Genomic DNA, 21,666 nt, shown 5'->3' on the forward strand with positions numbered 1-21,666 from the left:
CCTTAGGATTCCAGCTACAGTTATGGGTGTGAACACATAGCTGGGGATTCCTTAGATGTGAATCTCAACCAAAGGAAGCCTGTTTTGTTTTGCTACAGTTCAGAGGTTGCTGGTATACTGCTGTCTCGTGCACAGCCAATAGGGTTTGGTTAACCTGTTTTTCTTGAAATGTGGTTTCTTTCCCACAAAAAAACAAGGGTGTGGAGCTTTCCCACTTTCAAAATGAAATGAAATTAAAGTTCATCATTATGATGCGTCAACAAGTTAAAACATGTTTAGTATTCGTATCTCCTCACCAATATGCTCTCATAAGGAACCTCGTCATACGTTCTGGAGTCTGTCGAGGCGCTGCTGGAGGAGGTAGCCCATCTATGGGACAGGAAGAGGCTAGCATTGTGATGTCATAACCACCATACTGTGCAGACAGACCCTGGTAGAATTGTAAAAATACCGGTGCTAAAATGTTGGTACCTTGATGAAAACCTCCAAATGGTAAAACTGATTCAGCATTTCAAAAGAGACAAGCATTTACCCCCGTGACCATCTGGCATTGTAAATGTACTCCCCTTAAAATATAAAGCCTCTTAAGCATTTGGAAATTACCCCAGCCTCAGACTCACAGGAAGGAGTGTCTTGCTGCGTCTGTGATGCTAGTGATGGTGTCCACGTCTACATAGTCGTAGTGCAAAGCCTCAGGGCTGGTGGCACAGCCAGACTCTGCCAGCAGAACCCCCAGCCAGCAGCCCATCTCTTCTGAACAGCTGGCCTGTTGGACAGACAGAGACACTTACATCAATCACCACATGGCACTAATCCCAAAGGGGACTAGAACCCACGAGACAGACCGGAGAGACTGGTCAAGGGACAGGGGACATTGGGCTACATATACACGCACAAACATACCTCCAAGGCAGCCACCTCGTTGCCTCCTTGCAGGATGCGGAAGGCGAAGGGGTGCTTGGGCCCTACTCCAGGTATGACCTCAGCCCCATGGAGAACCACAGCTCTGACATGAGTACTCAGGTCGCCCCGGTCTTTGTGAAGGTACAGTGTTCCACTCCTCACACAGCACCATCTCTCCCTCCAACACTGGCTCAGCAGTAGATTTAGATAACCTGAGGACAGGAACACATCAATACTTTCCAGAAAAAGGTAATTACATGGAGCAGTAGAAAATAAAATAACAGCTTTTAAAAAGGTGGGAAGACAACAGACTAGTAGTAACATACTAAATACCAGCCCAGAGATTATGACTGTGGGATGAACATGTCATATATGACATGGATGGCCTCCCGAGAGACGCAGTGGTCTAATGCATTGCATCTCAGTGCTAGCTGTGCCACTGGAGATTCTGGGTTAGAGTCCAGGCTCTGTCTCAGTGGTCTAAGGCATTGCACCACAATCTCTGGCAGCATTATTTACCAGATGATACATTGACATTCAGGTTGGAATGTTTATAATTTTTTTATGATGCATTTATATATATATAGCTGTGCCACTAGAGATTCTGGATTTGAGTCCAAGCTCTGTCGCAGCTGGCCGCGACCGGGAGACCCATGGGGCGGCGCACAATTGGCCCAGCGTCGTCCTGGTTAGGGGAGGGTTTGGCCGGCAGGGACGTCCTTGTCCCATCGCGCACGAGCGACTCCTGTGGCGGGCAGGACGCAGTGCACGCTGAAACGGTCGCCAGGTGTACGATGTTTCCTCCGAGACATTGGTGCGGCTGGCTTCCAGGTTAAGTGGGCATTGTGTCAAGAAGCAGTGCGACTTGGTTGGGTTGTGTTTCGGAGGACTCACGGCTCTCGACCTTCGCCTCTCCCAAGTCCGTACGGGAGTTGCAGCGATGAGACAAGACTCCATTTGGATACCACAAAATTGGGGAGAAAAAGGGGTTAAAAAAATCTATATATGTATGACATGGATGCGGGGGGGCTCACCACAGCGAGGGTTGTCGTCATGGTGGTAGGAGGACAGAGTGTCTCCTGGGAGAGGAGGCTTCTTCTTAGAGAAACTGATGATCCTGGTGATCTTCCGTCCAGCCGCTCTGCTCATAGACCCCGTCAGCTCTGAAAACGCCCCCCTCTTCCCCTTCCCTAAACAGAAACACACCGGAGTCAGCACAGAGTCATTTACAAAAGAGTCATTTACTAGATCATGTATTGTGTGTTTGAAAGGGCCTGTTTATGTTAGCTATTTAATGGAGGCTCATGTTCCAATGTGGCACACAGTATTGGCAATTGAACAATGTAGGCAAATGTAGTTCATTGCTTCTAAAAAATTTGTTTTGAAGTCCCAGGGCTCTGTCGACCAGGCGCTACCTCTCTGCCTTGTGTACGTATGTCCTATGATGTCATTGTGAGACAAAGGCAGGAAGAGGGCAGGAAGGATGGTTCTGCTCCGGGCCACACTTCCTCTGTCTTTTATCTGCTTTAGGTAAAACATCCAAACGTTGACCCCTCTTCTGACTCAGGAACATAGATCACTCTACTTTCTCATTCCCTATGTTTTCCTCCGTCTTTAGGTTGGCAAAGCCACTGCCATACATATATATATATATGTTCCATTTCAATCTGCTTGGGCCTGTGCCTCAGTTTTAAAAAAGATTCTAAAATAAAAATAAAAATGACATGGAGTATCTAAAAGTGGTCTTTTGAATCTCAGAATGCAGACTAGTAAAACACAAAGCTACAGTAGAACAGTAGAAACCAGACACCCAGGGAAGTTCAGGTATGTTGAGGCAGATTGGGGCCTAACCTTCACAGTTGTCACGGAGCTGACCAGAGGGCAGGTTGTCACCTGTGGCCACACTGTCAGAGTCAGAGGTGTGCTTGTCAACCAACACTACAGTGTGCTTGTCAGCTCCTAGTAACTAGAGAGAAGACAGGGGGGGGGGGGGGGGGGGGGATTAGGTTAGTTGGAACACACACATCCATGTAACACACACACACACACACACACACACACACACACACACACACACACACACACACACACACACACACACACACACACACACACACACACACACACACACACACACACACACACACACACACACACACACACACACACACACACACACACACACACACAGCAATGAGAGAAAGATTTCCAGCTAGGACATACACACTGCGGTACACTGCTTGAAAAAAAACCATTACCGTCTTAGAATAATCCTGAAAGGGGTTCCACAGTCCCTCTGTCCACAGCCATACATTTAGGCTATAATAGAATGGCTCTGTTTTCCTCTATGTGGAGTTTCAGTTGCTGATTACTAGACTATTCACAGTCAGCTGTTTTTAACAGTCCGAAGGCAGCATTAGAGCATCAACCCCTTCTCTGAGTAAACACACTATCAATGAACTGATACAGATCAGGTAGTGATACATTAGAAGGTGATGGGGGGTCAAACAGGGTGGACGTCTGTCTGCCTGTCTGACCTGTCTGGTTATTTAATGAACTGCTTTCATTCTCTCTGGTTACTTACTGTAGCATGGTTATGTGCAGTGTGTAAAACATAGCTTGTGAAAACACCAGTCCCAGGTTGTCTGAGTCAGTTGGAGTGAAAGAGGACAAAGGGCCCATAGGGTCTGTGCAGTGCAGACACAGAAGGCTGTGTTGGGTTACAGGCCTATAGACTGAGTACGGTATCTAGCAGGGTTACTGAAGGGAGACGCACCTTGTCCAGCTCTATCTTCCTCTGGATCATAGGAGAGGATGAGCCCTCTAATCCTTCACTGCTGGTGGCTTGACTGGCCACCTCCCGGATCACCTTGAGCCATCGCTCCGCCTGCTCCTTGCTCTGGACAGCCAGCACCAAGGCCTCTCCACCAGGCAGGGAGAAACGCAGCTCGTGTTTCTTGCGGCGTGCCTCTTTGGGAATGTAGATGACGTTACACAGGTTCAGCGGCAGCTCAATGTGAGGGCTTCTGTCTTTGATGCTCTTGTAGCACTGCAGAGGAAGACACAGAAAAACTGTTGTTTATTTCTTTATATTACAATTGACTTTAAAAACACTTTACTGCAGATCACTCCTAATATCTAAATGTGTCTCAATTAGATCAGGCCTGATGTGTAATAAACTTTTAATAATAAACACAGACTGCAGAAAAGGCCCAGTTGCCCTACCTGTAATCTGTTGTCACGGACGACCGTCAACTGTTTGGCCCATTGGCCGAAGCGTTTCTTGCGCAGCAGAAAGGCACAGATACGACAATCCTTCATGGGGCCCACAGAGTTCTCCTCTGACTGCCACCTCTGACTAGTCCTGTCCTGGCCCTTCGCCTCCTCATCCTCTTCATCATACGATTCATAGGAGCTGCTCAGCGCATCTGAATCAGCGTCTGGAGAACAACAAAGGACAACGGATAAGGTGGTTCCTCCTCCCCTCAGAACATACAGATGTAGTAGCATCAAGTACACATTGATCTCAAGCGGCTGCTATGATTTCATTCATACTCACATGAGTTCTTGTGCGGGCCATTGATTTGGGTGGTGGGGTAATTATTGTCAGCATCCTCATAATATGCATCTTCAATGGAATTTGGGGGACTTGCGCAGACTAGAAGGAAGCAGGGGACACAGATCAGAGATAACCAAACAGTAAGAGTGTGTAGCACAGTAGGCTGGTGGCACCTTAACTGATGAGGACAGGCTCATAGTAATGAACGGAACGGTATTGACACAAACGCATGCGTTTGATACGGTTCCATCCATTACTACGAGCCTGTCCTCCCCCTCCATTCTCTCGTGTTGTGTACCGTGTATGGACAGTGAGTTGGGGTGGTTATGAATATGTGACGGCAGGGAGGACGTGTGACTGCGTTTGGTGATGTTGGTTGTGATGTATTGGGTCACCGTGCCTGGATCCAGGGGCCCTGCCTCCTCATAATAGTCCTCTGGGGGAGGGGTGGTTGGCAGAGGAGGCGGGGTGTCAGTGGGACTCTGGGGGAATTAACGTTAGGAGAAATTCAATAAACAAAAGTGTTATTGACAAAGTTCTGATGCATTTATACAGTACTGTCAAAAAAGGCTCACTTTAGAGGGCGGTATTTTAGGGGTTTCCTCCTCTACCGGTTCCTTCTGTTCTTCTGGGGAGGCACTGAGCTCATTCAGGTCTGTTGGGACAATGTAATATACACATCACTAAAGAATGACTGTTCATATCGTTGTTTACTCTATACTAGAATCGTCTAGAAAGTCCTTATTCTTCTATATGAAATAATACAGACATGGTATTTAACTCACCAAATTCCTCAAACAGGGATTCCACAAAGCTGGTGCCATTTCCGTAAAGGGAAGTGTTCATGTATATGAAGTCTGATCCATTCACTTTAACAGAGAAGAGAATGTAAATAAATAAATAAACACACTCTCCATGCCCTCTCTCACACACACACAGTCTTGTACAGCTAACCTTGCGGGGACATACAATTCAGTCCCATTCAAAATCCTATTTTCCCTAACCCCTAACCCTAAATCGTACTCTTACCCTAACCTTTATCCTAACCCTAGCTCCTAACCTTAATATTTAACTTAATTCTAACCCTAACACTAATTCTAACCTTAACCCTAAACCCCCTAGAAATAGCATTTGACCTTGTGGGGACTAACAAAATGTCCCCAGCTGGTCAACTTTTTGTTCGTTTACTATTCTTGTAGGGACTTCTGGTCCCCACAAGAATAGTTAAACACACACACACACACACACACACACACACACACACACACACACACACACACACACACACACACACACACACACACACACACACACACACACACACACACACACACACACACACACACACACACACCTCTACCTGATGGCTGCAGCTGCCCCAGCAGGCTCCGGATCGCGCTCATCTTCTCCGTTGTGGCCTCGCTCACACTCTCATGGTCCAGCAGCTTCAGCAGCATGTTCAGCTCACTCACCAGGTGCTCCATCGCTGCGGGGAGAGAAGAAGAACAACACAGGTCACAGGTCATGTTTGAAACAATGAGTGACAGTTTCAAGTAATTCTACAATATGATGTCAATTCCTGAGCAAATCTATCAATGGTGATGGTAAAGACTCATTACTTTTACATTTTAGTCATTTAGCAGATGGACTTAGATAGCTAATTGAAACAACCATATATCACAGAGAGTCATAGTAAGTACATTTTTCCTCAAAGTAACTATCAGTAAAGTCAGCGCTGGTAAGAATGTATAAAGGGTTAGTTCATTACTACTGCTTTCCAACTCAGCAATCAAGCTCGCTTCATAATATGCTGAGGCCCTATTCAACTGTGCTGACAACACAAGTGGTTATGGGTGGAGCTAACCTCAGACATCTGGTTGGATTGGCCTGCGTCTGGAAGAACCCAGACAAAATAATCACAATGTGGGATCTGGCAGCTTAATGCAATAAACAGGTGTGATAGAGTTTCATCAGCCTGTCACAAAAGCAGAACCAGGGATTGACATTACGGTCTGGAAGGCTCTCTCCCATTGGACAAGTCAGGAGTTCCTTTTTGTTGCCCTAAATAAGTCCGATGATCACCTGTCCGGAAATGGAAAGTATTTTCACCTACACACAGGGGAGGAACCAGAAAGACCAGACCACTGCAATTCTTTGCATTCAGACTCAACTTCATAACTGCTCAGGTCCCTTGCCCCAGGCGATAGAGCAACCCTTAGCTAATGTCAATCCCTGCAGAACTCAAGTGTCCAAAGAAAGATATATTTCCACATATCAACCTCAAGATAATGTTTTCCATGTGTAAAACTCTAATTGTTAGATATTACTGCACTGTTGGAGCTAGGAACACAAGCATTTCCCTACACCCGCAATAACATCTGCTAAATATGTGTATGCGACCAATAACATCTGCTAAATATGTGTATGCGACCAATACCATCTGTTAAATATGTGTATGCGACCAATAACATTTGAGATTTGATTTATCAACCTATCTTCCTGGCATTGTGATGAGAGGGTCCCAGCACAGCACCCTCAAACCCATGACAGGACCATTTCATTACATAGAAACATCTGTTTAACAGCTCCCCTGGTGATAAGTTATTTATCTTATCTGTAGTGGGGCATTCCTGGAGCTGAGAGGAGATTGCCGTACCACCAGGCACTGGGGCTCCCCTGGAGAGGAGCATCTCTCTCTCACACACACACACACACACACACACACACACACACACACACACACACACACACACACACACACACACGAGACACCGATGACTTTGTAGGCAGTAATCTCAGGACTAGGCCTACCTGTTTGTCTTTGAGGTCTCTGGAAGTGAGAGATGTTTTTCCTGGACACAAGTTTTCAGTAGAACACGGGCCTGTTGTTGTAGCTTTAGTGCCGAAGGTTGTTGTCTCTACCTGTCGGTCTAGGTGTTTTATTTCTCCACCCACAGCAACAAACCGATCAGCTTCAAAACGTAGCCCTGAAGTGCTTTGTGAGCAGAGGTCTTCATGTAGAAACAAGGCTAACTGTAAGGTTATGTTAGCACAGACATGACCTCTCAGAATCCCATTGGAAAATGTCTGCTTTCTTGGTTTCCTGCCTTTGTTGCAGAAGTTACTCTGTAATAACACCATACAACCCTTACCTATCAAACAAGAGTAAACAAGTTCAGCACAGCCACTGTGATTTCAGATGACTTCACAACCCTCTGAATACAGTCCAGTTAGAGTTGTTTAGAAGTGGGGTGCCGCAACGTCTGGGCTGGTCAGAAAGTCAGAGGTTTCCTGGTCAGCTTATGATTGGCTGAGATAATGGATCGGCTGGACATGCCGAGAGATGAGTTCGGATTGGTCTGCCACGTAGCACGCTTCTGTCTATACCATGAGCGGCTTTGTATGTGTAGGTAATCCTTTCTAAAGCAGCTTTTTTGAAAGATATCTGCACAACTGTTGCTAAGGCTCTTCACAATATGATCTTCACAATATGATAGCTAAGGAGGCATTTGATTGCAAATGTGGAGGGAGTCGAAAATAGAACACAGAAGGCGGTTGTATAAAACACCTGTCTGGATTACATCTTCAAGCTAACATTTAACATTACATTTAAGTCATTTAGCAGACGCTCTTATCCAGAGCGACTTACAAATTGGTGCATTCACCTTATGACATCCAAGCTAAGGGCAACCGTGACAACCGTGACAGAGGGAGAAGCGTTCATCCATGTATACGGGTAAGAGAGTCTAGCTAGCTACATTTTCAGATATTTTACGTTTCTAAATTTTGCCAGAAAGTAATTTATTGCAAGTAAAAGCGTACTGTTAGCTAGCTAACGTTAGCTGGCTGGCTCACTAGCATTATGTGTATGATCTGTGTATTAATGTCATCCGTATCTCAGAGAAATTTGTATTGCTAGTTATAGCCTAATGTTAGCTAGCTAGCTAAAATTGAACTTAGCTAGTTGGTTAGCTTTAGCTAACTGTAGATACATGGAGGATAGTAACGTTAGGAGTTGGGATTATGGTTCATTGTTTAGCTAGCTAGCTACATGTCTAAACAAAAGACTCCACTATGCAAGCAACCATTTCATTGTACCGTTTACACCTTCTAACAAGCTAGAAACTAAACAAAAACATGGTTTAGAAAGTTGCTTTTAGTTGCCTGGTTTGTTAGATTGACATATACATAATACATGTTTAAACTAATGGGTTTATTGGTGTTGAAATTCACCAGTTATGCTGTTTTGGACCACCGTGCTGCTGATGTCATGCAGCCTGTCGTTTTTGTGTTTATACTGTTTCATAACAACAATGACAAGTTTGATGTTCGTGATGTCATTGCGACAACTGTGTACAGACATGTCAATAGACGTAGTAGAAACCAGTCTCGAGTCTTGAAATCTTTGGTAGTACACTACCGTACTCACTGTTTAGCACATGGCCTCACATGTATCCTTAAAGAGATGGATGGGGCTAAGGCTTAAGAGGGTGTGAACAATACTTAATAGGTGTAGACAAAGAAGAGCTCTCCAGTAGGTGGCCCAAAACATTCAAAAGCCATTTTCGCAAAAGTTGATCAATTTTCAAAGCTGAACTACTTTCCCATTTGTTCCTCGACTGCTGTGTATGATATACCATTTTCTAGCTTTGAATCTACTTTTATTCAATGTAAAAAAACACAATTTCAAATTTTGCTACATAAGACGGAAACGAGGCGGTCGGTCACAATAAACATCTCTGTAATAACAAATCCCCTCTGAAATACCAAGGAATGGAAATGAACTGGCCCTGTCAAAACACAACTGTCCGAAAAGTAGTCAGGGTCAACTTTCAGAGATGATGTGTGGATGTTTTCTCAATTGTCAGGAAGTGGAGATCCAGTACTCAGTAGAACCAACCATAAGACAAATCACATTATCTACACCATCTCCAATTCAAATGTTACAGTCCTGAGAGACTAGGACAAACACAACCCACACAGCCCACTAAGAGAGAGGCTGCCAAGACAGTATAATACAAGCATGCAGTCGATTTGGTTGCTTACCGGCTTCAACAGCTGAAGATGAAGAAAGCCCACCATTTTCCAAAAACAGCTCCAGTGAGAACTGCTGTGGTAATCCACACATCAGCTGTGCTCGTCTCTGGATGATTGCAGAGCTCTCAACACACAGTCATTTAACTCACTCCCTCGCTCGCTCCTACCCTGGTATTGTGGTATCTAGTAGGCTGGGCTCAAAGAATTTACTCTCCTGCTGTTACACCCCCACTCCTCTACTCGCTCTACTTCGTCTCTCTGTCAGTCAGTCTCTCTGTCAGTCAGTCACTCTGTCTCTCTGTCAGTCAGTCACTCTGTCTCTCTGTCAGTCAGTCACTCTGTCTCTCTGTCAGTCAGTCACTCTGTCTCTCTGTCAGTCACTCTGTCTCTCTGTCAGTCAGTCACTCTGTCTCTCTGTCAGTCAGTCTCTCTGTCAGTCAGTCTCTCTGTCAGTCAGTCTCTCTGTCAGTCAGTCTCTCTGTCAGTCAGTCTCTCTGTCAGTCAGTCTCTCTGTCTCTCTGTCAGTCAGTCTCTCTGTCTCTCTGTCAGTCAGTCTCTCTGTCTCTCTGTCAGTCAGTCTCTCTGTCTCTCTGTCAGTCAGTCTCTCTGTCTCTCTGTCAGTCACTCTGTCAGTCACTCTGTCAGTCACTCTGTCTCTCTGTCAGTCACTCTGTCTCTCTGTCAGTCACTCTGTCTCTCTGTCAGTCACTCTGTCTCTCTGTCAGTCACTCTGTCTCTCTGTCAGTCACTCTGTCTCTCTGTCAGTCACTCTGTCAGTCACTCTGTCAGTCACTCTGTCTCTCTGTCAGTCACTCTGTCTCTCTGTCAGTCACTCTGTCTCTCTGTCAGTCACTCTGTCAGTCACTCTGTCTCTCTGTCAGTCACTCTGTCTCTCTGTCAGTCACTCTGTCTCTCTGTCAGTCACTCTGTCTCTCTGTCAGTCACTCTGTCTCTCTGTCAGTCACTCTGTCTCTCTGTCAGTCACTCTGTCTCTCTGTCAGTCAGTCTCTCTGTCAGTCAGTCTCTGCCCATCTGAGACGTCACACACAATCTTTAAATTTCATCTACTTGTCTTTGAGGGGTTCCACTTCTCAGGGTTGGGTCTCTAGTACGATTGTAAACCTACCGGTAGTTTACCAATGTTACCAGAATCGTCAGTAATTTTGGTAATTAACAGAGAATCTATCATAACTTTGATAATCTTGAGGCACTTAAGCAATTTATTCATATATATAGTATTAATTTTTTCTATCCGTCTCCATGAGTTTCTAGTAGATAGACCATATGGTTAAAAAGGAAATTGCCTAATTAATGAAAAAAAAAGCATCTAATCAACAATGGTATTATTTACAATTAACTCTGCAACTCTTCCAACTATTGACCTTCACAGCTGCCACCATTTTGACACCAAAACATTGACAACATACACATACTAAACATAGTAAAATAAATGTGAAAAAAAAGGATATATATATATATATAAAGGATATTTCATGTTGAAACCTTCATTAAACAAAAGTATTCATTTACATTTAGGATAATGCTTTACAGCTTTGTCATTCAATTTTTATTTGAAAATCTTACTGAATTATTTGACATATTTTCCATGTGATAAGGCCACACAGAGGGCCAGAGATAATTACAGACACCTGTACAAATGTGAAGTACCTTTAAAAAGGGCAACTAGATGTTGTGAGATAAAATACATAAAATCCTTGAAAGATACAAAAATGTTGGTAGTTCACTGGTAAACGTTTCCAGTATATACCCTTCCTTTGCAACCTTAGTGTCTAGAGGTGGAAACTGCTGAAAGGGATTGGCGGGGGGAGGGAGGGGGGGGGGGGCTGGCAATTAAATGACATCACTGGATGATATCAAAGAAACCACAATGGAAGTCTCAATACATGCATAGTCAGTCAGTAAAAGGTTTCCATTCAACAGGAATAGTGTTGGGTTGGGTTCTTCCCTCCAGAGGGGATATCCGGGGGGTGCGGCTGATCCAGTGACCTTGACTCTTCTGCCTCTCTCCGTCTCCCTCTCTGCTCACCACACTGACACGTCCTCATGGTGGACGTGTCAGTGTGGACACACTAGGAAACCGTGGAGACTGGACACACTAGGCTGGACACACTAGGAAACCGTGGAGACCCCAGAGAGCCACCGACTGAACTGAGCAAAATACCTGCCAATGCACTCACAGCAGTACAGCACGTCACGTGACTAGCCTCAACACTCAGACATAGCAGAGAGCTTCACATGAAGCAGCCTCACTGCTCTGGTTGTTTCCCCATTTTTTGTTAAAGACTTGTGATCTTGTTATTTGAGCGTCACTTTAGAGAAACTGTACGTGTAGCTAATGAATGCTGACTCATTTTCTCATAGTCAGCAGATTGAATCTCTAATTCATTGAGAGACGTTTAAAAAGGGCAGCAGATTGAATCTCTAATTCATTGAGAGACGTTTAAAAAGGGCAGCAGATTGAATCTCTAATTCATTGAGAGACGTTTAAAAAAGGCAGCAGATTGAATCTCTAATTCATTGAGAGACGTTTAAAAAGGGCAGCAGATTGAATCTCTAATTCATTGAGAGACGTTTAAAAAGGGCAGCAGATTGAATCTCTAATTCATTGAGAGACGTTTAAAAAAGGGCAGCAGATGGTTTCCACGGAGAATGGTTGGTTTCCTTCCTCTTGAAAACAAGGAAATGGACCCAAACAAAATAATAAAAACCTGTATTTCTGCTGCTAAACAACATAGATGTGTGTGATCATTATCTCTCGCTAGAGAGCTAGTCGAGCGAGAGAGCATAGACATACTGTAGGAGGAAAGAGAAAAATGGGAGCAGAAGCAGAGCGGTGCTGTAGGATGTGTGTGTTAGTGGAGCGGTGCTGTAGGATGTATGTGTTGTTGGAGCGGTGCTGTAGAATGTGTGTGTTGTTGCAGCGGTGCTGTAGGATGTGTGTGTTAGTGGAGCGGTGCTGTAGAATGTGTGTGTTGTTGCAGCGGTGCTGTAGGATGTGTGTGTTGTTGCAGCGGTGCTGTAGGATGTGTGTGTTGTTGGAGCGGTGCTGTAGGATGTGTGTGTTAGTGGAGCGGTGCTGTAGGATGTGTGTGTTATGCGAGCGGTGCTGTAGGATGTGTGTGTTATTGCAGCGGTGCTGTAGGATGTGTGTGTTGTTGGAGCGGTGCTGTAGGATGTGTGTGTTATTGCAGCGGTGCTGTAGGATGTGTGTGTTATGCGAGCGGTGCTGTAGGATGTGTGTGTTAGTGGAGCGGTGCTGTAGGATGTGTGTGTTAGTGGAGCGGTGCTGTAGGATGTGTGTGTTATTGCAGCGGTGCTGTAGGATGTGTGTGTTAGTGGAGCGGTGCTGTAGGATGTGTGTGTTATTGCAGCGGTGCTGTAGGATGTGTGTGTTATTGCAGCGGTGCTGTAGGATGTGTGTGTTAGTGGAGCGGTGCTGTAGGATGTGTGTGTTAGTGGAGCGGAGCTGTAGGATGTGTGTGTTAGTGGAGCGGTGCTGTAGGATGTGTGTGTTATGCGAGCGGTGCTGTAGGATGTGTGTGTTATTGCAGCGGTGCTGTAGGATGTGTGTGTTGTTGGAGCGGTGCTGTAGGATGTGTGTGTTATTGCAGCGGTGCTGTAGGATGTGTGTGTTATGCGAGCGGTGCTGTAGGATGTGTGTGTTAGTGGAGCGGTGCTGTAGGATGTGTGTGTTAGTGGAGCGGTGCTGTAGGATGTGTGTGTTAGTGGAGCGGTGCTGTAGGATGTGTGTGTTAGTGGAGCGGTGCTGTAGGATGTGTGTGTTAGTGGAGCGGTGCTGTAGGATGTGTGTGTTAGTGGAGCGGTGCTGTAGGATGTGTGTGTTAGTGGAGCGGTGCTGTAGGATGTGTGTGTTATTGCAGCGGTGCTGTAGGATGTGTGTGTTATGTGAGCGGTGCTGTAGGATGTGTGTGTTATTGGAGCGGTGCTGTAGGATGTGTGTGTTGTTGGAGCGGTGCTGTAGGATGTGTGTGTTGTTGGAGCGGTGCTGTAGGATGTGTGTGTTATTGGAGCGGTGCTGTAGGATGTGTGTGTTATCGGAGCGGTGCTGTAGGATGTGTGTGTTATTGGAGCGGTGCTGTAGGATGTGTGTGTTAGTGGAGCGGTGCTGTAGGATGTGTGTGTTATTGCAGCGGTGCTGTAGGATGTGTGTGTTAGTGGAGCGGTGCTGTAGGATGTGTGTGTTATTGAAGCGGTGCTGTAGGATGTGTGTGTTAGTGGAGCGGTGCTGTAGGATGTGTGTGTTAGTGGAGCGGTGCTGTAGGATGTGTGTTGTTGCATCGGTGCTGTAGGATGTGTGTGTTATTGGAGCGGTGCTGTAGGATGTGTGTGTTAGTGGAGCGGTGCTGTAGGATGTGTGTGTTAGTGGAGCGGTGCTGTAGGATGTGTGTGTTAGTGGAGCGGTGCTGTAGGATGTGTGTGTTATTGGAGCGGTGCTGTAGGATGTGTGTGTTAGTGGAGCGATGCTGTAGGATGTGTGTGTTATGCGAGCGGTGCTGTAGGATGTGTGTGTTGTTGGAGCGGTGCTGTAGGATGTGTGTGTTATTGCAGCGGTGCTGTAGGATGTGTGTGTTATGCGAGCGGTGCTGTAGGATGTGTGTGTTAGTGGAGCGGTGCTGTAGGATGTGTGTGTTAGTGGAGCGGTGCTGTAGGATGTGTGTGTTAGTGGACCGGTGCTGTAGGATGTGTGTGTTATTGCAGCGGTGCTGTAGGATGTGTGTGTTGTTGGAGCGGTGTTGTAGGATGTGTGTGTTAGTGGACCGGTGCTGTAGGATGTGTGTGTTATTGCAGCGGTGCTGTAGGATGTGTGTGTTATTGGAGCGGTGCTGTAGGATGTGTGTGTTATTGCAGCGGTGCTGTAGGATGTGTGTGTTATTGCAGCGGTGCTGTAGGATGTGTGTGTTATTGCAGCGGTGCTGTAGGATGTGTGTGTTATTGCAGCGGTGCTGTAGGATGTGTGTGTTGTTGGAGCGGTGCTGTAGAATGTGTGTGTTGTTGGAGCGGTGCTGTAGGATGTGTGTGTTATTGCAGCGGTGCTGTAGGATGTGTGTGTTATTGGAGCGGTGCTGTAGGATGTGTGTGTTATTGGAGCGGTGCTGTAGGATGTGTGTGTTATTGCAGCGGTGCTGTAGGATGTGTGTGTTATTGGAGCGGTGCTGTAGGATGTGTGTGTTATTGCAGCGGTGCTGTAGGATGTGTGTGTTAGTGGAGCGGTGCTGTAGGATGTGTGTGTTATTGGAGCGGTGTGGGGTGAAATCACAACTCCACTGCCCCGTGTCTCCAGGGGTCACTTGTCTGTCTGAACCCCTACTGCCAGGGCCAGAGAGGGACCCGCTCGCCCTGTTTCCCATGCAACACCCTCAAACATCCAGCCCCACACCCCTCTCGCCCAGACGCCCACTCCACCGCGCCCTCTGCTCGGACATCTCTGGGAAGTGTGTCAGCCAGTCTGGGAGATCCTGGGGCAGCAGCTGCTTTAGGTCGTTTCCATGTGAAATGACCAATGAGCACCAACGTGAAGTTCATAGCAGCATGTCAAATCCTGTGTTAAATTAAAAGCTGTTCTTTGGAAATTAAGGTATATACACACACACACACACACACACACACTTCTCAACCATTTTACATTTGATTTCTGGTCAAACAGATGGAAAAGGGGTCTTAGAAAACATCAACCGGAATTTTTATATATTTTTTATATTAGAAATGCATCAAAACACAATAAATGTTGAAGTAAAAACCCCTGCCAGGTAATATCAACACTTATATTTAGTTTTGGAACCATTTTTCTGCCTTCTGTAAGTTTAAGAAACATTGCCTTGAAATTGTAATTCCGTTACCAAAAAACCCACATATCTTTAAGACAGCTGAGACCCTCACAAACGTACAACTGAGAGCATTCTGTCAGGCTGTATCACCGCCTGGTACGACAGCTACACCGCCCGCAACCGTAAGGCTCTCCAGAGGATGGTGAGGTCTGCACAACGCATCACCGGGTGCATAATGCCTGTTCTACAGGACACCTACACCAACCGATGTCACAGCAAGGCCAAAAAGATCATCAAGGACAACAACCACCCGAGCCACTTCCTGTTCACCCCTCTATCATCCAGAAGGCGAGGTCAGTACAGGTGCATCAAAACTGGGACAGAGAGACTGAAAAAACAGCTTCTTTCTCAAGGTCATCAGACTGTTAAATAGCCATCACTAGCTCCACCCAGTATCCTGTCTTGAACTTAGTCACTAGCCGGTTACCACCCGGTTACTCAACCCTGCACCTTAGAGGCTGCTGCCCTATGTACAGTGCATTCAGAAAGTATTCAGACCCCTTGACTTTTTCCACATTTTGTTACGTTACAGCCTTATTCTAAAATGTATTAAATCATATTTTTTCTCATCAATCTACACACAGTACCCCATAATGACAAAGCGAAAACAGGTTTCTAGAAATGTTTGCAAAATTTGATTTGGAAAGACACACACCTGTCTATAAGGTCCCAGAGTTGACAGTGCATGTCAGAGCAAAAACCAAGCCGTGAGGTCGAAGGAATTGTCCGTAGAGCTCTGAGACAGGATTGTGTCGAGGCACAGCTCTGGGGAAGGGTACCAAAAAATGTCTGCAGCATTGAAGGTCCCCAAGAACACAGTGGCCTCCATCAATCTTAAATCGAAGAAGTTTGGCCGGTCGCCCGGCCAAACTGAGCAATTGGGGGAGAAGGGCCTTGGTCAGGGAGGTGACCAAGATCCCGATGGTCACTCTGACAGAGATCCAGAGTTCCTCTGTGGAGATGGAAGAACCTTCCAGAAGGACAACCATCTCTGCAGTACTCCACTAGTCAGGACTTTATGGCAGAGTGGCCAGACGGAAGCCCCTCCTCAGTAGAAGACACATGAAAGCTTCCTTGGAGTTTTCCAAAAGCCACCAAAGACTCTCAGACCATGAGAAAGAAGATATTCTGGTTTGATGAAACCAAGATTGAACTCTTTGGCCTGAATGCCAAGCGTCACGTCTGGAGGAAACCTGGCACCATCCCTACGGTGAAGCATGGTGGTGGCAGCATCATGCTGTGGGGACATTTTTCAGCGGCAGGGACTGGGAGACTAATCAGGATTGAGGGAAAGATGAACAGAGCAAAGTACAGAGAGATCCTTGATGAAAACCTGCTCCAGAGCACTCACAACCTCAGACTGGCGCAAAGGTTCACCTTACAACAGAACAAACACTGCAAGCACACAGCCAAGACAATGCAGGATTGGCTTCCGGACAAGTCTCTGAATGTCCTTGAGTGGCTCAGCCAGAGCCCGGACTTGTACCCGATCGAACATCTCTGGAGAGACCTGAAAATAGCTGTGCAGCGACACTCCCCATCCAACCTGACAGAGCTTGAGAGTATCTACAGAGAACAATGGGATAAACTCCCCAAACACAGGTTTGCCAAGCTTTTAGCATCATACCCAAGAAGACTTGAGGCTGTAATCGCTGCCAAAGGTGCTTCAACAAAGTACTGAGTAAACGGTCTGAATTCTTATGTAAATTAGATATTTCAGCTTTTTATTTGTTATAAATTTGCTAAAATGTATAAAAACCTGTTTTTGCTTTGTCATTACGGGGTATTGTGTGTAGAAACAGTCAAGGGGTCTGAATACTTTCCGAATGCACAATGTATGTATGCATGTACAAAAAAATGTAATGTCTAGCAGCAACAACGACAAAAGGATCTACACCGAATTTAGATTCAAAGATGTCTGCAGAAAGAATGGGGTGTCAGCTATGATCTACTAATCTATTATTGAACTACAGTAAGTGAAGGGGATTTACACTTTCCGAATGCACTGTGTGTGTGAGATATGGACACTCCTTCAAATTAAGGATTCTGATATTTCAGCCACACCCGTTGCTGACAGGTGTATAAAATCGAGCACACAGCCATGCATCGCTATAGACTAAAATTAGCAGTAGAATGGCCTTACTGAAGAGCTATCTTAGTGACTTCCAACTGTCCCGGTCAATTGTAAGTGCTGTTAATGTGACGTGGAAATGTTTAGGAGCAACAACGGCTCAGCCGTGAAGTGGTAGGCCACACAAGCTCACAGAACAGGACCGCTGAGTGCTGGAGCACGTCTGTCCTCGGTTGTAACACTCACTACCGAGTTCCAAACTGCCTCTGTCCTCGGTTACAACACTCACTACCGAGTTCCAAACTGCCTCTGTCCTCGTTTACAACACTCACTACCGAGTTCCAAACTGCCTCTGTCCTCGTTTACAACACTCACTACCGAGTTCCAAACTGCCTCTGTCCTCGGTTGTAACACTCACTACCGAGTTCCAAACTGCCTCTGTCCTCGGTTGTAACACTCACTACCGAGTTCCAAACTGCCTCTGTCCTCGGTTACAACACTCACTACCGAGTTCCAAACTGCCTCTGTCCTCGGTTACAACACTCACTACCGAGTTCCAAACTGCCTCTGTCCTCGGTTACAACACTCACTACCTAGTTCCAAACTGCCTCTGTCCTCGGTTACAACACTCACTACCGAGTTCCAAACTGTCTCTGTCCTCGGTTACAACACTCACTACCGAGTTCCAAACTGCCTCTGTCCTCGGTTACAACACTCACTACCGAGTTCCAAACTGCCTCTGTCCTCGGTTACAACACTCACTACCGAGTTCCAAACTGCCTCTGTCCTCGGTTACAACACTCACTACCGAGTTCCAAACTGCCTCTGTCCTCGGTTACAACACTCACTACCGAGTTCCAAACTGCCTCTGTCCTCGGTTACAACACTCACTACCGAGTTCCAAACTGCCTCTGTCCTCGGTTACAACACTCACTACCGAGTTCCAAACTGCCTCTGTCCTCGGTTACAACACTCACTACCGAGTTCCAAACTGCCTCTGTCCTCGGTTACAACACTCACTACCGAGTTCCAAACTGCCTCTGGAAGCAACGTCAGCACAATAACCGTTTCATCGGGAGCTTCATGAAACGTTGCGTCTGCACAGTTCTTCCAGTAAGTGTTTTTTGTGTCAAATATTCAGTGTAAATTGTTAAAAGAATTCCTTGTGCATAAAGTTTGTATGGTTTGTTATACTTTGAAATCAACATTTGATGGAAAAATCTCAGTCTCAGCGCAATTCCATTTCTGTGGATTTGCCCTTTAGTTGAGTCACAGTGCTCAGAGAGGCCTCTAGTGACGTTCACCCACACAGTGTGATTGAACACTATGACCCCTGCAGCCACACCCACACAGTGTGATTGAACACTATGACCCCTGCAGCCACACCCACACAGTGTGATTGAACACTATGACCCCTGCAGCCACACCCACACAGTGTGATTGAACACTATGACCCCTGCCGTGGTTCTGAGTTCAGGGTCAACAAAGCCTCGCCTGCCAACTGTCAACACTCCCAGATCACAGAGCTGTCAGCTTAGATCATAAAATTTGACATGTACTCTCTCCTTTCCCTCCCCACGCCTGAGAACTTTTCCAGTATAGTCAGAGCTGGCTTACAGTACAAGACAAAATCAGCAAACTTACAAGCACTCACGCTACCATGAACATCCGACAGCCTCTTAGGGCTGGAGTCAATCCTTATCGCAGAAGTATCAGATCTATAGCTCTGTTGAATTGTAAAGGCAACGCGTTGGCGGAGACTGCGTTCACAGTAAACGCTGCATATGTCACACAATCGTAAATGACCTTTCAATTTTACCACAGGCTCTTCCGCGATACAGATTACATCCAACCCTTAGAGGCTGTCTGATGTTATAATACCATACATATTGGTGGCAACAGAGCCAATGTAGACAGCTCCAAGAGGTAGTCACAACAGTAATGTCTCCACTAAAACAGATCCATCCTACAGAGGAGAGCTTGTCCTGAGCCTTCCTTCAAGCTCTTTGCACTCAGCCTCTCCGCACCCTAACAATACACCATTGTGCAGACAAGGGACAAAATTAGACAATGACAATACTCTTGAAGAAAGGGGGACAATGCAATGTTACAAACTAGAACAAAAAACAACAAAACATTCACTCAAAACACACATCGCGGCTGATATGTGCAGGGGCGAAGGGACGCAGCTGTGCGGTCCAGAGGCATCCATTGGCATTATGGGTAAAAGGATATGTCCTGCAGCTGTGGTTTCCTGTCTAGGCTGACGACAGCAGCTTCTATCAACCTCAGCCTTCTGCTTCCTATTCCAGTAATCTACATTCGTTCCTACAACATCCCAAATTCACTTCCTATTCCAGTAATCTACATTCGTTCCTACAACATCCCAAATTCACTTCATATTCCTGTAATCTACATTCGTTCCTACAACATCACAAATTCACTTCATATTCCTGTAATCTACACTCGTTCCTACAACATCACAAATTCACTTCATATTCCTGTAATCTACATTCGTTCCTACAACATCACAAATTCACTTCATATTCCTGTAATCTACACTCGTTCCTACAACATCACAAATTCACTTCATATTCCTGTAATCTACACTCGTTCCTACAACATCCCAAATTCACTTCATATTCCTGTAATCTACATTCGTTCCTACAACATCACAAATTCACTTCATATTCCTGTAATCTACACTCGTTCCTACAACATCCCAAATTCACTTCATATTCCTGTAATCTACATTCGTTCCTACAACATCACAAATTCACTTCATATTCCTGTAATCTACATTCGTTCCTACAACATCCCAAATTCACTTCATATTCCTGTAATCTACATTCGTTCCTACAACATCCCAAATTCACTTCATATTCCTGTAATCTACATTCGTTCCTACAACATCCCAAATTCACTTCATATTCCTGTAATCTACATTCGTTCCTACAACATCCCAAATTCACTTCATCGTCACCATCCACCGCCTTCATCCCATCACATTATTTAACCTCCGCATCGTATATAAAAGATCTGCTGATCTCTGAGTCTTAAATGGTATCACATTACTCTATATTTACTTTGTGTCCAGTGGTAGGCTCTCCGGACCAGAGCTTAGTGAGACGTCTCTGCACACAACACATGGTCTGTAGTCTAGGAGGAGAGAGAGCTATGTGGTCTGGTTTGACCTGCCATGTTCTCCCTACAGGGCAGTGCACGGCCAAGGACCGACTCTCGCTGAAGATGCACAGCAGCTGTTGTGGCGAGAGGCTTGCTGTTCATCACACTCACCGAGGGCTGAGGAATGACTCATAGAGAGGGCCTTTGTGCACCCGGAGCCTGGTCATATGGAGACCACATGGGAGGGAGGGTGAAATTAAATTCTGACGACAACAAAAAGTTGGACTGGGTCAATCACAGATCTGAGAGAGACAACAGGCCACAGCACTGAGAGGGAAGTGAAGGACAGAGTCTAGGAGGATGACATTGTCATTACATAGCAATGATTCCACAGCACTTCAGGAAATCAAAGGCAATGAGAACAGACGTGGCTCAAGTCTGTTGAGCCCATTCCTCCATGCATTATAAGACAGGTTCCAGAGATACCGCCTGAGAACATCCATCTCCCAGAGGAGGTCCAGGTTTCAACTGGTCAGTGGGACTTTGTGTCATCAGGGAGTCTACTAAAAATGTACTTTGGCCACACCCACATTGTCAAGACGCCACCGTCACATTGCAAGATAAACACACCATAGCGTCGACTATTTTTACCTTCTGCGTTGTTATTGAGAATGTCTCAGTTTAAAATTCAGGTTGCTGCTCTGCCAAAATGTCAACACGGAACTGTTTATTTAGAGGAGAACACAAGCTACACATCAACAGGAAGTTGATGACAATGCTCTGCAGAGGCCAGCCCTATTATCAGCTGCACAGTCATGATAGAAACTACCGTACCTCCTCTGTCTGGAGGCTCAGCCATGATAGAAACTACCGGACCTCCTCTGTCTGGAGGATCAGCCATGATATAAACTACCGGACCTCCTCTCTCTGGAGGCTCAGCCATGATATAAACTACCGGACCTCCTCTGTCTGGAGGCTCAGCCATGATAGAAACTACCGAGCCTCCTCTGTCTGGAGGCTCAGCCATGATAGAAACTACCGGACCTCCTCTGTCTGGAGGCTCAGCCATGATAGAAACTACCGGACCTCCTCTGTCTGGAGGC

The 21,666-nt window shown here is 45.9% G+C and overlaps 1 protein-coding gene across 5 annotated transcripts in view; it reads right to left on the bottom strand.

Annotated features, from left to right (window-relative positions):
- afap1l1b (actin filament associated protein 1-like 1b) overlaps positions 1 to 21,666 on the bottom strand; it is a 34,156-nt gene that overhangs the window by 7,083 nt on the left and 5,407 nt on the right. Inside the window, exons 1-13 of one of the 5 annotated variants that reach the window (XM_055941470.1) lie at positions 20,524 to 20,973; positions 5,823 to 5,948; positions 5,248 to 5,331; positions 5,038 to 5,117; positions 4,761 to 4,944; positions 4,463 to 4,561; positions 4,129 to 4,343; positions 3,680 to 3,952; positions 2,755 to 2,869; positions 1,938 to 2,093; positions 904 to 1,115; positions 621 to 766; positions 297 to 369 (exon numbers count right to left, since the gene is read on the bottom strand). In XM_055941470.1, coding sequence (XP_055797445.1) covers positions 297 to 369; positions 621 to 766; positions 904 to 1,115; positions 1,938 to 2,093; positions 2,755 to 2,869; positions 3,680 to 3,952; positions 4,129 to 4,343; positions 4,463 to 4,561; positions 4,761 to 4,944; positions 5,038 to 5,117; positions 5,248 to 5,331; positions 5,823 to 5,946 — 1,761 coding nt within the window. In that variant the 5' untranslated portion in view covers positions 5,947 to 5,948; positions 20,524 to 20,973. Of the gene's footprint in view, positions 1 to 296; positions 370 to 620; positions 767 to 903; positions 1,116 to 1,937; positions 2,094 to 2,754; positions 2,870 to 3,679; positions 3,953 to 4,128; positions 4,344 to 4,462; positions 4,562 to 4,760; positions 4,945 to 5,037; positions 5,118 to 5,247; positions 5,332 to 5,822; positions 5,949 to 9,508; positions 9,859 to 20,523; positions 20,974 to 21,666 lie in introns of those variants that run through there. The other 4 variants (XM_055941471.1, XM_055941468.1, XM_055941467.1 and 1 more) reach the window with 4 other exon arrangements.

This window comes from Salvelinus fontinalis, chromosome 13 (assembly GCF_029448725.1).
Source record: "Salvelinus fontinalis isolate EN_2023a chromosome 13, ASM2944872v1, whole genome shotgun sequence".
Lineage (NCBI taxonomy): Eukaryota > Metazoa > Chordata > Actinopteri > Salmoniformes > Salmonidae > Salvelinus > Salvelinus fontinalis.